This window comes from Hyla sarda, chromosome 2 (assembly GCF_029499605.1).
Source record: "Hyla sarda isolate aHylSar1 chromosome 2, aHylSar1.hap1, whole genome shotgun sequence".
NCBI classification, from domain to species: domain Eukaryota; kingdom Metazoa; phylum Chordata; class Amphibia; order Anura; family Hylidae; genus Hyla; species Hyla sarda.
The window spans coordinates 177,152,224-177,169,451 of NC_079190.1; the positions used below are offsets into that span (position 1 = coordinate 177,152,224).

At 41.0% G+C, this 17,228-nt stretch overlaps 1 protein-coding gene across 15 annotated transcripts in view; it reads left to right on the forward strand.

The window, feature by feature from the left end:
- ATP11A (ATPase phospholipid transporting 11A) overlaps positions 1-17,228 on the forward strand; it is a 268,432-nt gene that overhangs the window by 8,470 nt on the left and 242,734 nt on the right. For all 15 annotated transcript variants that reach the window (XR_008888568.1, XR_008888571.1, XR_008888572.1 and 12 more), the window contains exon 2: positions 3,826-3,953. Coding sequence is in view for 9 of the 15 variants with exons in the window: in XM_056555787.1 (XP_056411762.1) it covers positions 3,826-3,953 (128 nt within the window). In the remaining 6 variants the exon portion in view is untranslated. The remainder of the gene's footprint in view (positions 1-3,825; positions 3,954-17,228) is intronic.

Sequence of the window (17,228 nt, forward strand, 5' to 3'; positions counted from 1 at the left end):
TCTGAAGCTTTGAATGTTTCGTTGCTTGGACATTTAGTGAACTCGCTCCATTCCTCCTTTCAATTTGCCTGGCCCTCCCATCATATCACATCACATCATCTGACATATCTTAGTTGTTGCATCCAAACTATTTTCTTTTGCCAACATGTACCTGTACAAATCTTGCTTCTTGGGACCGCAAAGAGTTCTCCTGGATTGGCAGAAACAGTATCCTTCTCGGCACTTGAACTTTTAGTGGTTCATATGGCATAATCACTGTACTCTACTTATATATGTATTTATCTTCTTAGTCACTTTAGAGCCTTTGTTTCAGGCTGGACATACTATTTTGGATATCAATAACTATTAGGTACTATAATACAGTACATGTATCATAGTTGATTTCCCTCCTCATACTTTATGTATAGTTCTTGAGGTTTAACAACTTTTTTGTGATTGCCATTTTCCTAAAATATATTGTGACAATGCAGGCTCTGGTTTAGTCATCTTTTCATGTTATGTATATATTCCTCCTTTTTAATAAAATATGTGATCATTTTAACTAATTGAAATAAATATTTAAGTTTTATTAGAATTGTTTCAGTGGCTCAATTTTTTCTAAATTTTTTGGTATCTGAAATTGAAATATTCAATATATGGAGGACAAAGAGAAACTGACAGCTAGTTCACCCCACTTAACCTAATATACTGGGTTATAGTGTGGGTGAACAGCTTTAAAAACAAATGCTACTCACATTTTTGAGCTGAATATTTCCAGAATTCTAGCCATTTACATGTTCAAATCTATTGTGCTCCTGTGCGCAATGGAGGCAGGGAGTCAGCTGGCCAAGCTCTCCTGCCTCCTCCATATTCACTGCCCGGGCTGCCCTTCTCATGGATATGTTAATTTTTTCACTAGCCTGCCAGTGAGGGGTTAGCACACTGCTCACCAAGCTAAAATAGCAGTGATGTCTTTTTGGAGAGCAACATCTTTTTCCTTGCAATGTTGCTATGCACACCAACATTGTTGAGTGTCCTGATGGTGAAGTCATGAACATTAAAGGCTTTCCATGAAAAAAAAAAAAAAATAATGGCCTATTCACTTCTTTAGGAGTTCAGGCTACAGCACCTTGGTGCCACTACTACACAAAAGTACAGGGCCAACTGTTTCCAGCCCTGTGCTCTCTATATTGTGGGCATGGAACAGCTGATCAGTGGGGGTGCCAGATATCAGAACCCCCATTAACTACAGATAGGCCAATAGCAATTTTTCCCCTGGAAAACCTTTTTAACAGCATGACAGGCTCTATTTATACACAATCTGACTGTGGAGTCCAAACCCTTAAGAGATCGTTTCACAACCTCTTCCAGCCTGATAAGTACCAACTCACTTCAACTAATGTACCCCACATAAGGAGACAGGGTGTTCATTTTAAACTACTGAGCAAAATCATCTGCAGCAGAGTTAAATACGCTGCGTATTCTCAGATGATTACACACAGGGCAAGCGTTCTCAGTGCAGATTGGAGGCGGGGCCGCATGTCACAATCACGCCGGAGTGCGGCTCTGCCTCCAATCTTTACTGAAACACACATGGCTACCAGGCGGCAGCCCTGCGTTATGTTCCTCTGAGAATATGCAGCATATTTCCTGCTGCTGCAGAAAATTTTGCCCAGCATGAAATACGCTGCGTGAGCAGTACCTGGCACCGTAGCCTTAATAAACTTTAATAAAATGAAATTATGTAGTGAAAAGTGAATCACACGAGTTAAAGGGGTTCTCCAGGAAAAAACTTTTTTTATATATATCAACTGGCTACAGAAAGTTAAACAGATTTGTAAATTACTTCTATTAAAAAATCTTAATCCTTTCAGTACTTTTTAGCTGCTGAAGTTGAGTTGTTTTTTCCTTTCCAAGTGCTCTCTGATGACACGTGTCTCGGGAACTGTCCAAAGTAGAAGCAAACCTATTCTACTCTATGCAGTTCTCGAGACAAGCAGAGATGTCAGCAGAGAGCACTGTTGCCAGACAGAAAAGAACATGTCAACTTCAGCAGCTGATAATTATTGGAAGGATTAAGATTTTTTAATAGAAGTCATTTACAAATCTGCTTAACTTTCTGGAGCCAGTTGATATATAAAAAAAAAGTTTTTTCCTGGAATACCCCTTTAAAAATACTCCCTAGACACCAAGTCTTAAAGGAATAATCCGGTACGGACTATTCTTATTCTATCCTGCCTGGTCTGCAAAAAAAGTGAAAATAAACTTTCACTTACCTTCCTACATTCCCCTGGAGCTCCGCCTCAGCTGATCGGTCGGCCGGGCTGTCTGCTTCCTACTTCCTTTAGCCTGGAACGTCACACGGTGCTTCAGCCTATCACCGGCAGCAGCAATGTCCCTCCTCAGCCGGTGATAGGCTGAAGCACCGTGTGACGTTCCAGGCTAAAAGAAGTAGGAAGCAGACAGCCCGGCCGACCGATCAGCTAAGGTGGAGCTCCGGGGGAACGTAGAAAGGTAAGAGTTTATTTTCACTTTTTTTGCAGCCCAGGTGGGATAGAATAAGAATAGTCCGTACCGGATTATTCCTTTAATGTATAGGTGGGAGACACCATGCCACCAAACCTCCATATGGTTAATGACGCCAACGTATACTGCTCCCTTATAATGCAGGTAGCTGCAGACTGCATGAATAGACTGATGTTGTGTATTTTTAAAAATCCTGCCTTTTTAATTATTTTATAAATATACTGATATAACCCATGGAAACTATTCAGAGGTCCTCAGAAATCTCCTTTGTTCATCCCATGATTTGCTTCTACAAAAATGTATTGTAAAGATCAGACGTTGATAAATGCCCATTCTCCCTGCTTCATAGCGCCAGTCTCCAGTGCAAGAACCACCACTGTAAAATCCCATTAATCAATTAAACACCCAATTGTCACCCCACTAGAGTCAAATACCTGACTCTAATTTTACCTTCAAATTATCTTCTAATCATAAAGGTTTACATACTTTTGCCACTCACAAATGTGATATTGGATAATTTTCTCAATAAATTACCTATTCCAATATTTTTTACTTTTTCTTTTTGTCTACTTTTAGGACTGTGAATATTTTATGCAGTTTTAAATAAAAATGATACAGAAATATTGTACATTTGCTGTAACTGGAGGCATGTTAAACATAAGGAAATATGTCACTCACTTATCCTAACCCCCTCCCCCCACAGCTGCTGAACCAACAGCATTTTGTCCCCACTCATTCCTGGTTCCAAGAGGAGTCATCCGAGCAGGAACTGCCTGCACAGCCAATCATTATGGAACCAAAAACAGAGACCAAGGTCTAGGAGTTGGCAGAAGGGCAACTGCCAGGGATCAGGATAGGTGACTATGACTTAGTTTTCCTAAACTAAGAATAATAAATAAAAATTATAGAAAGTGCAAACATCCAATAACTTTCTGGTAATCTACAAAGTAACATGTTGCACATAAAAACTCCTATGTAACTGCTCAAATTGCGATCTGATCAATACCTGCATTTTCTTATAATATTCCGACATAACACGGGGGAAAGAAGCCACAAGACTAGATTCAGGTGTAAGTTGGTAATTGACAGATCTTGTATTATAGTCATCATGAAATGCAGCGGCCATGTACACTTATTCTTGCTATTTAGTGTACAGTGTATGGTGACATCACCAGGGCACTTACCTTTGGTATTTAAGTAGTGGTAACGCTATGTTTTCTTTTACCATTCCCTGCCCTTCACAGAGCAAAAAATATATACATATATTTATATATACAGCCCCTTATAATTCACACTTACATTCCTTCTTAATTTTTTCAGCAACAAGAAATTCATCCCGTTCAACAGTTGGAGCAAAATTACTTCCTATTACACGGACTGCATACTGGAACTGCTGTGCTACATCCGCTGTGGATGAAAGAAAACAGACACAATGTTATATCTATTGTGTAAGTAGGAAAATAATATTTTAAATAAAAACATTTTTCCATTAATTCTTATTAGGCTGGGTTCACAGAACGTTTTTTGCAATACAGTTCTCGTATACGTTTTCAATTTGAAACCCGTATGGAACTGTACTGAAAACCGCATTCATTGACTCTCCATTAAAAACCGTATGCCGAAAGATGCATCAATTGTGTCCGATTTGCATCCTGTACGGTTTTGTCAGTTTTTTTCCTGTACCCAAAACCGTAGCCTTCCACGGTTTTTGGTCCGGGTGAAAAACCGTATTGAAACGTATATTTTTTTATTTTTTTTTTTTAAACATGGGAGTCAATGGGAACCGTACAGAACTGTATGTGCGTACGGTTCCATCCGGTTTTTGACTTTGCACAGTTTTTTTTTCTTGGAATTTCAATCAAACAAGTGAAACTTTATTCATAATGGAAAGAAAAGTAAAAAATGTATACGGTTTTTCTTAAAAAATGGATGCAACCAGACATCATTTTTCAAACCGTATACGGTTTAAAATTTGTACACACGTTTTGATACAGTTTAGTCAGGTTTTGAGGAATCCATTTTTTTTTTTTTAAATCAAAGACTTGATATGGCAACTGTATTGCAAAAACTTGGTGTGAACCCAGCCTTAGCTGGAAGGGGTACTTTAGTGAACCCAATTTACACCTATTGACAAGACTGAAGATAAGTGTCTGAACCCCAAGCATCCAAACACTGGGACCCACCCACAATGAACTTACCATACCCGAGTGCTCCAGCCCCTACCCTTGGAGACAAGCAGAAGAACTGTCCAGAGCAGCAGCACATCCCCATTGCAAGCCTTTTCTGCTCCCGACAGTTCCTGACACGGACAGAGGTGGCAGCAGAGAGCACTGAGGTCAGACTGGCAAGAACTACACAACTTCCTCTGTAATATACAGCAGCTAATAAGTACTGGAGGGATTAAGATTTTTTAAATAGAAGTAAATATACAAATCTGTATAACTTTCTGCCACCAGTGGATTTGAAAAAAAATTAAATAAAAAAAAAATAAGTTTTCCACCGGAGTACCCCTTTAAATAATACAGCCTTACCAAACCCTCCTCTAGGATGATAGTCTCAGGCATCACAATGTGATCTCCCCTACAGCTGTCACTCAAGAGCAGAGGAAAGGTCATAACTGGTTTTATTTTCAATAAATACTGGAAAAGACAACAATGCACATTAGTTGATGTCATTTGAGGCTTTCCACTTTATAATGCATTGTTACTTTGGATCTATGGATGGTGTTTAGCAACCAGGAGGGTTACCGGATCCACAATTATACATAATTTATTAGCTGAACAAACTCAGATACCAAATAGAAACAATGATACCTTTGTATTTACCTGTACTGTACATAAGCCACAAAAATAAGGCGAATTTAGAAATGATCACAACAGTAAGAGCAAGGATAGACCAGACATTGCCCACAAACATAAGCAGTATCATTGCCAGGAGCTGGTTAATAAGTAAACATTAAGTTACTAAGAATACAAAATGACGAAACACATAAAACTCCTAAGATCACAGCTGCACCTCTATCAACTATTACTTACAAGGGAAAACTATAGGAGTAATGTACAGCCGAAGGATTTTGTCTATTTTTATTTTATTTATTTTTTTATTATAGAGGCCCACCCTGTGATTGGCTAAGCGGCATTTGACGTATCCGGACCAGCCCTGGTCTCAGCTGCGCTCTTCTTCCTAGTTCTGGGGCCCAATACGTCAGAATTCTGGTCAGCCATTAACCAGCTGAGTTGGGACAAAAGGCTGTCCTGGCATGTTAGGCGTTGGAGTTCTGCAGTTAAATTATACTTTACCATGATGTTGGTCTAGCGGTAGGATGTTTAAAAGTCCCGGGCAATCTTCGCAGCCTGAGAGTAACACATCCAGGAGAAGTCCCATGCAAGCCTATAGGACTTCCGGTAAATCGCCTGAGTTACTTTCAGGCCGTAGAGATTCCCCAGGAGTTTTAAACATACTGCTGCCAGACCAACATCATGGTAAAGTATAATTTAAGTGTATGGCGAGCAGGTGCGGAGAATAGTTAGTGGGAAGGAAGGGAGAGGGGAGAGAAGATTTATTGCATGAGAAGTCATCAGTGCAGTGGCAAGAGAAGGGCATGGTAGTGCTGCTAAAGTGGGGAGTGTAGGGAGGACGAGCAGCCTCTCACTGCTGGGGTTTCAGCATACTATCTGCCACCCAGCTTTCCCAATCTCCTAAAGAGTGTTGCTCTTTCACAAGGTTTAGGTAGGAAGACCAGGCACTCAGCTAGTATGTTATAATGCTGCCAGTACCAGAACTGTCAGCGCTGCAAGGGGAGCATGTGTGCTGGACTCATCTTGTCCCTGGGATAATAGCTGTCATGGTTTGCAGAAGCCCGAGCCAACGCTAAATCAGCAGAATGGTTGTCGTGTCGGACTAACCTATCTGTTTGTATTATTCCTATTTCTCGGAAGTCTAGGCAACAACAAATAAGACGACTACATGGCTTCTGCGGTGGCTGTCACCCAGCTCTCTCAGACTCCTGAATAGCATATGTTCAGCAATATAATTTTTTGCATAACTAGACAGATTAGCAAAAGTGGGTCTGAAGAAGCTGGACAAGCACTGGAAGCAGTAACATTCACAGCGACCTGGATCTCCTACTTCTATTTTCAGTGTTTTATCCACAATTTAAAGATGAGATCATTGAGAATTTGTTTACAAAAAAAGGTTGAAGTTGAATTACATCTGTATACATATGAATGGCGTGTATTGGCAGAAAGCATGTGGGTTTCTAATAACCCCATTGAGATTTTCAGGAAAGTTACTAAATATTACTACTACAACCAAAGAATAAGTTGGCCAGCACTATTAATTCAGCTTTTCATGTTCTATCTATATACTCATGTTTTATCTATATCTTTGTTCTAGCAGTTTGCTGCTGTATTCTCCTGTTGTTAAATATTACAACTAGAGATGAGCGAATCTAATCTGATAAAGTCAAATTCGTTCCAAATTTCATGAAAATTTCGATTTGGACCGAATCCGGACTTTGACTCAATTCTAAATAACAAATTTCTTCCTTAGCGACATCCCTGCGATCGTCCTGTATAATGTATTGATGCGAGAGGCTTTCTCCTGCGCTCACATCTCTGCAATAGGTAGGATGATCGCATCGAGTGTCAGGAGTGACACCTGCTGTGATTTGTCCTCAACTGCAGGTACTTCTAATCCAAACATAAAGCACACTCTGCTCAATGTTGGGAGCTGTAGTACCTGCATTAATAGACAGATCGCAGCGAGTGTAACTTCTGACACCCGATGCGATCGTCCTGTGTAATGTATAGATGTGGGCAGCCGGCCGCTCTTCTCTGGCCCCTTGCACTGCCGTATCTATACACCTATTCATATTTCCCCAGAGAGTTGTGATTGGCTGGAACCATCCAGCTCCCTGCGGGAAATATGAATAGGTGTGTGTGTGTGTGTGTGTGTGTGTATGTATATATATACATATACATATATATATATATATATATATATATATATATATACATATATATACATATACATATATATATATACATACATATACATATACATACATATACATATACATACATATATATATACATACATACATATACATACATACATATACATACATACATACATATATATACACACACACACACACACACACACACACACACAGCAGTACAGGGGGCCATAGAAGAGTGGCCGCCCGCATCTATACATTATACAGGAGGATCGCAACAGGTGTCAGAGGTGACACGAGAGATCTTTCCATTAGTACAGATACTACTACTCCCATCATGGAACAGTGTGTTCCATGCTGGGAGTAGTAGTACTACCTAAAAAATAAATCAAGTTAAAAAACACACAGACACACACACACTACATTTTTATTATTGTTGGCTAAATTTTTTGTGCACTGCCCGCCCACATAAATTGATCTGTTTCAAAATGTATTACAATTTCGTTATAATAAAGATAAATTCCGTTAAATACAATTTTTCCATCACTACATTATCTTTAAAAAAAATATATAAAAATTTTAATGGTACCCTACGAATTTTTTTTTTTTTTTAAAGTTCATATTTTCTCCATTATTGCTTCCTAAATGGACCATTCTGTGTAAACTTTCATTTTTAAATTCCCCGCCGGGAGCTCTGAATGGCTGGCACCAAGGAGCCATTCAGGGCTCCCGGCGGGGTTTTTAAATTACTACTTTGTCCCCCAAATGTATGCCCCCCCATGCATGTTTATAATCATTCATTGGCCCCAGTGTGCTTATAATAATTTATTGGCCCCAAATTGTTTATAATATTTCACTGGCCCCAATGTGCTTATTCCCCCTCCTGCTGCCTGCTCCTCATCTTCTTGAACCAGTGGCAGTGAATGAATGAAGCCAGCATGTCACGCATGTAGGCTTCATTCATTCGCCGCCGCCATGTCCCCGCTGTTGCCCTGCTCCTAGCACAATCAGCGCACCGCCGGGACAAGTCTATTCTCTGCTGCTCATTTCTGTACCCAATGGTGATGAGCAGCAAAGCATGTCAGCTTCAATCATTCAGTCAACACCACCGGTTCCCGACATGTCCCGCTGCTGCCCTGCTCCAAGAAGATGAGGAGCAGGCAGCAGGAGGGGGAATAAGCACACTGGGGCCAATGCATTATTATAAACACACTGGGGATAATGCATTATTATAAACATGCATGTAGGCATACATTTGAGGGACAAACTAGTAGTTTAAAAACCCTGTCGGCAGCCCTGAATGGCTCCTCGGTGCCGTCCATTCAGGGCTCCCAGCGGGGGATTTAAAAATGAAAGAGTACCCAGTAGTATGTACATCGCAGAGGAGCGGAGCCTGACGCTCGTTCCCCTGCTTTATAACTGCTTATCGTATCGGGTCAAGTGAGACCTGGTGCGATCAATCCCTTATCCCCTGTACTACTACCCCCAACATGGAACAGACTCAATTCCATGATGGGGGTAGTAGTACAAACACTAATGTAGCCTCCCCAGCCACCTGCAGACTCCACAGCCAGGGAACTACTAATCCTATCATGGAAAGAAGTCTGTTCCATGATGAGAGTAGTAGTAGTCCCGGCTGCGGGAGTCTGACGGCGGCTGATACTAACGGATGATAAACTGATGCAAATGGATGTCACTAAATGGCATCCCTTTGCATCAGTTTGCATCCATTATTAGAATGGTCCATTTAGGAGGCAATAACAGAGAAAATATGAACTTACGCGATCCAAAAAAAAAAGTGATGGAGATATCCTATGAAATTTTATTAAAAAAAGGTATCATAAAAAAATGTAAAATAAGATACAGTAGTGATGGAAAAATTGTATTTAACAAAATGTATCTTTATTATAACGAAACTTTAATACATTTTTAAATAGGGATCAATTTATGAGGGCGGGCAGAGCCCTAAAAAAATGTAGCCGACATTTTTTAGGTAGTACTACTACTCCCAGCATGAAACACACTGTTCCATGAGGGGTGTAGTAGCACCTGTACTAATTGACAGATTGCCCCGGGTCCATTGTGATCCTTCTGTATAATTTATAGATGCGGCGGCCGTTCTTCTATAGTTCCCTGCACTGCCGTATATATATACACATCTATTCATACTGCTAAATGTGACTTTATCCCTATGGAAACCAGAGGCAAATACAGTTCTCTCACCACCAGCTCCTAATGTAGTGCGCTGTGATTACACCTATCAGATGGCTGTAGTCTGTAGAGGGCGCCTTTCTTTTCATAGGTATATGGCAGTGGTTTCCAAACTGTGGACCTCCAGCTGTTAATAAATCACAGCATGCTGTGCAATAGTCGGAGGTCCACAGTTTGGAGACCTAGGGTATAGAGCTGCGTTTCTTAACCAGTGTACCTCCAGCTGTTGCAAAACTACAACTCCTAGCATGCCTGGACAGCTAATTCTGTCTGGGAATGCTGTAGTTGTAGATTTGCAACAGCTGGAGGCACCCTGGTTGGGAAACACTGGTATAGAGTAAACAATTGGTTTATGTAGTAAAGAGGGGGAAGGGGGGAGCCCAGTAGACTGGGGCAGAGGGCACTTAGTGAATAAATAGAGTATACTCTAGTCAAAACAAAACCACATAAACTATACCAGTCATTGCCATAGCAACCAGTCAACTGTCATTCCATGGCACTGACATAACCAACACATGCTATACATGGCACTGCCATCTTCTATAGATAGGTGACATGGGCAGTGCTGACACTACATGATGATATTCAGCCTCTAGATTCTGACTGACAGATCCAGCCACTCATGACAAGTGCACCAGGTGCGGCCCACATTACCTTCCCCCTTGCCAAGTATCCGGCAGCACAGGTTCTGCAGCAGCACATTGGGTGACTTCTGGTCCGGGGTCGCCATGGCGGAGGCTGCCGGTCACCGTGCTCTTTCCTGGGCTTGTAATTTTGAGGGAGCTCGCCCGTTAACGGTCACTGCAGAGGCGCCATTTTAACAGAACCCGCCGAAAGCTGCTGTTAGTTCCCACAATGCTCCTCTCTGTGTTTGTGGTGACAGCAGCGGCGGGGGCAGGAGGGCTGCAACGGTAATATGTTCCCCCAGTGTCTCTGCACTATGGTTCCTCTCGTACTGGGCCGGGTACATACAGGACAGCGTATGGCGGCATTGTACGGGGCACTCTGACCGAGATATATACAGTATATACGGGGCACTCTGACCGAGATATATAGTATATATATGTATATGGCGCACTCTGACCGAGATATACAGTATATATGGGGCACTCTGACCTAGATATACAGTATATATATGTATATGGGGCACTCTGACCGAGATATATAGTATATATATGTATATGGGGCACTCTGACCGAGATATATAGTATATATATGTATATGGGGCACTCTGACCGAGATATACAGTATATACGGGGCACTCTGACCGAGATATACAGTATATACGGGGCACTCTGACCGAGATATACAGTATATATATGTATATGGCGCACTCTGACCGAGATATATACAGTATATACGGGGCACTCTGACCGAGATATATAGTATATATATGTATATGGCGCACTCTGACCGAGATATACAGTATATATGGGGCACTCTGACCTAGATATACAGTATATATATGTATATGGGGCACTCTGACCGAGATATATAGTATATATATGTATATGGGGCACTCTGACCGAGATATATAGTATATATATGTATATGGGGCACTCTGACCGAGATATACAGTATATACGGGGCACTCTGACCGAGATATACAGTATATACGGGGCACTCTGACCGAGATATACAGTATATATATGTATATGGCGCACTCTGACCGAGATATATACAGTATATACGGGGCACTCTGACCGAGATATATAGTATATATATGTATATGGCGCACTCTGACCGAGATATACAGTATATATGGGGCACTCTGACCTAGATATACAGTATATATATGTATATGGGGCACTCTGACCGAGATATATAGTATATATATGTATATGGGGCACTCTGACCGAGATATATAGTATATATATGTATATGGGGCACTCTGACCGAGATATATAGTATATATGTATATGGCGCACTCTGACCGAGATATACAGTATATATGGGGCACTCTGACCTAGATATATACAGTATACACGGGGCACTCTGACCGAGATATACAGTATATATGGGGCACTCTGACCGAGATATATAGTATATATATGTATATGGGGCACTTTGACCGAGATATATAGTATATATATATATGTATATGGGGCACTCTGACCTAGATATATAGTATATATATATGGGGCACCTTGACCTAGATATATAGTATATATATATATATATATATATATATATATATATATATATGGGGGACTCTGACCTAGATATACAGTATATACGGGGCACTCTGACCGAGATATATAGTATATATATGTATATGGGGCACTCTGACCTAGATATATAGTATATATATATATATGTATATGGGGCACTCTGACCTAGATATATAGTATATATATATATGTATATGGGGCACCTTGACCTAGATATATAGTGTATGTATATATATATATATATATATATATATATATGGGGGACTCTGACCTAGATATACAGTATATACGGGGCACTCTGACCGAGATATACAGTATATATGGGGCACTCTGACCGAGATATACAGTATATACGGGGCACTCTGACCGAGATATACAGTATATACGGGCCACTCTGACGGAGATATACAGTATATACGGGGCACTCTGACCGAGATATACAGTATATATGGGGCACTCTGACCGAGATATACAGTATATATGGGGCACTCTGACCGAGATATACAGTATATATGGGGCACTCTGACCGAGATATACAGTATATATGGGGCACTCTGACCGAGATATACAGTATATACGGGGCACTCTGACCGAGATATACAGTATATATGGGGCACTCTGACCGAGATATACAGTATACACGGGGCACTCTGACCGAGATATACAGTATACACGGGGCACTCTGACCGAGATATACAGTATATACGGGGCACTCTGACCTAGATATACAGTATATACGGGGCACTCTGACCAAGATATACAGTATATATGGGGCACTCTGACCGAGATATACAGTATATATGGGGCACTCTGACCGAGATATACAGTATATATGGGGCACTCTGACCGAGATATACAGTATATACGGGGCACTCTGACCGAGATATACAGTATACACGGGGCACTCTGACCGAGATATACAGTATATATGGGGCACTCTGACCTAGATATACAGTATATACGGGGCACTTTGACCGAGATATACAGTATATATGGGGCACTCTGACCTAGATATACAGTATATACGGGGCACTCTGACCGAGATATACAGTATATACGGGGCACTCTGACCGAGATATACAGTATATACGGGGCACTCTGACCGAGATATACAGTATATACGGGGCACTCTGACCTAGTTATACAGTATATACGGGGCCCTCTGACCTAGATATACAGTATATATGGGGCACTCTGACCTAGATATACAGTATATATGGGGCACTCTGACCGAGATATACAGTATATATGGGGCACTCTGACCTAGATATACAGTATATATGGGGCACTCTGACTGAGATATACAGTATATATGGGGCACTCTGACCTAGATATATAGTATATATATGTATATGGGGCACTCTGACCTAGATATATAGTATATATATATATGTATATGGGGCACTCTGACCTAGATATATAGTATATATATATGGGGCACCTTGACCTAGATATATAGTATATATATATATATATATATATATATATATGGGGGACTCTGACCTAGATATACAGTATATACGGGGCACTCTGACCGAGATATATAGTATATATATGTATATGGGGCACTCTGACCTAGATATATAGTATATATATATATATATATATATATGTATATGGGGCACTCTGACCTAGATATATAGTATATATATATATGTATATGGGGCACCTTGACCTAGATATATAGTGTGTATATATATATATATATATATATATATATATATATGGGGGACTCTGACCTAGATATACAGTATATACGGGGCACTCTGACCGAGATATACAGTATATACGGGGCACTCTGACCGAGATATACAGTATATACGGGGCACTCTGACCGAGATATACAGTATATACGGGGCACTCTGACCGAGATATACAGTATATACGGGGCACTCTGACCGAGATATACAGTATATATGGGGCACTCTGACCGAGATATACAGTATATATGGGGCACTCTGACCGAGATATACAGTATATATGGGGCACTCTGACCGAGATATACAGTATATATGGGGCACTCTGACCGAGATATACAGTATATACGGGGCACTCTGACCGAGATATACAGTATATATGGGGCACTCTGACCGAGATATACAGTATATACGGGGCACTCTGACCGAGATATACAGTATATATGGGGCACTCTGACCGAGATATACAGTATATATGGGGCACTCTGACCGAGATATACAGTATATATGGGGCACTCTGACCGAGATATACAGTATATACGGGGCACTCTGACCGAGATATACAGTATACACGGGGCACTCTGACTGAGATATACAGTATATATGGGGCACTCTGACCTAGATATACAGTATATACGGGGCACTTTGACCGAGATATACAGTATATATGGGGCACTCTGACCTAGATATACAGTATATACGGGGCACTCTGACCGAGATATACAGTATATACGGGGCACTCTGACCGAGATATACAGTATATACGGGGCACTCTGACCGAGATATACAGTATATACGGGGCACTCTGACCTAGTTATACAGTATATACGGGGCCCTCTGACCTAGATATACAGTATATATGGGGCACTCTGACCTAGATATACAGTATATATGGGGCACTCTGACCGAGATATACAGTATATATGGGGCACTCTGACCTAGATATACAGTATATATGGGGCACTCTGACTGAGATATACAGTATATATGGGGCACTCTGACCTAGATATACAGTATATACGGGGCACTCTGACCGAGATATACAGTATATATGGGGCACTCTGACCTAGATATACAGTATATACGGGGCACTCTGACCGAGATATACAGTATAAATATATGGGGCACTCTGACCGAGATATACAGTATATACGGGGCACTCTTACCTAGATATACAGTATGTACGGGGCACTCTGACCGAGATATATAGTATAAATATATGGGGCACTCTGACCGAGATATATAGTATATATGGGGCACTCTGACCTAGATATACAGTATATATGGGGCACTCTGACCGAGATATACAGTATATATATATGTATATGGGGCACTCTGACCTAGATATACAGTATATATGGGGCACTCTGACCGAGATATACAGTGTATATATATATATATATATATATATACGGGGCACTTTGACCGAGATATACAGTATATATGGGGCACTCTGACCGAGATATACAGTATATATATATATATATATATATATATACGGGGCACTCTGACCGAGATATACAGTATATACGGGGCACTCTGACCGAGATATACAGTATATATGGGGCACTCTGACTGAGATATACAGTATATATGGGGCACTCTGACCTAGATATACAGTATATATGGGGCACTCTGACCTAGATATACAGTATATATGGGGCACTCTGACCGAGATATACAGTCTATACGGGGCACTCTGACCGAGATATACAGTATATATGGGGCACTCTGACCGAGATATACAGTATATACTGGGCACTCTGACCGAGATATACAGTATATACTGGGCACTCTGACCGAGATATACAGTATATATATGTATATGGGGCACTCTGACCTAGATATACAGTATATATGGGGCACTCTGACCGAGATATACAGTATATACGGGGCACTCTGACCGAGATATACAGTATATATGGGGCACTCTGACTGAGATATACTGTATATCTAGGTCAGAGTGCCCCATATATACTGTATATCTCGGTCAGAGTGCCCCGTGTATACTGTATATATGGGGCACTGTGACCGAGATATACAGTATATACGGGGCACTCTGACCGAGATATACAGTATGTATGGGGCACTCTGACCGAGATATACAGTATATACGGGGCACTCTGACCGAGATATACAGTATATATGGGGCACTCTGACTGAGATATACAGTATACACGGGGCACTCTGACCGAGATATACAGTATATATGGGGCACTCTGACCTAGATATACAGTATATACGGGGCACTCTGACCAAGATATACAGTATATATGGGGCACTCTGACCGAGATATACAGTATATATGGGGCACTCTGACCGAGATATACAGTATATATGGGGCACTCTGACCGAGATATACAGTATATACGGGGCACTGACCGAGATATACAGTATATATGGGGCACTCTGACCGAGATATACAGTATATACGGGGCACTCTGACCTAGTTATACAGTATATACGGGGCCCTCTGACCTAGATATACAGTATATACGGGGTACTCTGACCTAGATATACAGTATATATGGGGCACTCTGACCGAGATATACAGTATATATGGGGCACTCTGACCTAGATATACAGTATATATGGGGCACTCTAACCGAGATATACAGTATACACAGGGCACTCTGACCTAGATATACAGTATATATGGGGCACTCTGACCGAGATATACAGTATATATAGGGCACTCTGACCTAGATATACAGTATATATGGGGCACTCTGACTGAGATATACAGTATATATGGGGCACTCTGACCGAGATATACAGTATAAATATATGGGGCACTCTGACCGAGATATACAGTATATACGGGGCACTCTGACCGAGATATACAGTATATATGGGGCACTCTGACCTAGATATACAGTATGTACGGGGCACTCTGACCGAGATATACAGTATATATGGGGCACTCTGACCTAGATATACAGTATATATGGGGCACTCTGACCGAGATATACAGTATATATATATGTATATGGGGCACTCTGACCTAGATATACAGTATATATGGGGCACTCTGACCGAGATATACAGTGTATATATATATATATATATATATACGGGGCACTCTGACCGAGATATACAGTATATACAGGGCACTCTGACCGAGATATACAGTATATATGGGGCACTCTGACCTAGATATACAGTATATATGGGGCACTCTGACCTAGATATACAGTATATATGGGGCACTCTGACCGAGATATACAGTATATACGGGGCACTCTGACCGAGATATACAGTATATATGGGGCACTCTGACCGAGATATACAGTATATACTGGGCACTCTGACCTAGATATACAGTATATACTGGGCACTCTGACCGAGATATACAGTATATATATGTATATGGGGCACTCTGACCTAGATATACAGTATATATGGGGCACTCTGACCGAGATATACAGTATATACGGGGCACTCTGACCGAGATATACAGTATATATGGGGCACTCTGACTGAGATATACTGTATATCTAGGTCAGAGTGCCCCATATATACTGTATATCTCGGTCAGAGTGCCCCGTGTATACTGTATATATGGGGCACTGTGACCGAGATATACAGTATATACGGGGCACTCTGACCGAGATATACAGTATGTATGGGGCACTCTGACCGAGATATACAGTATATACTGGGCACTCTGACCGAGATATACAG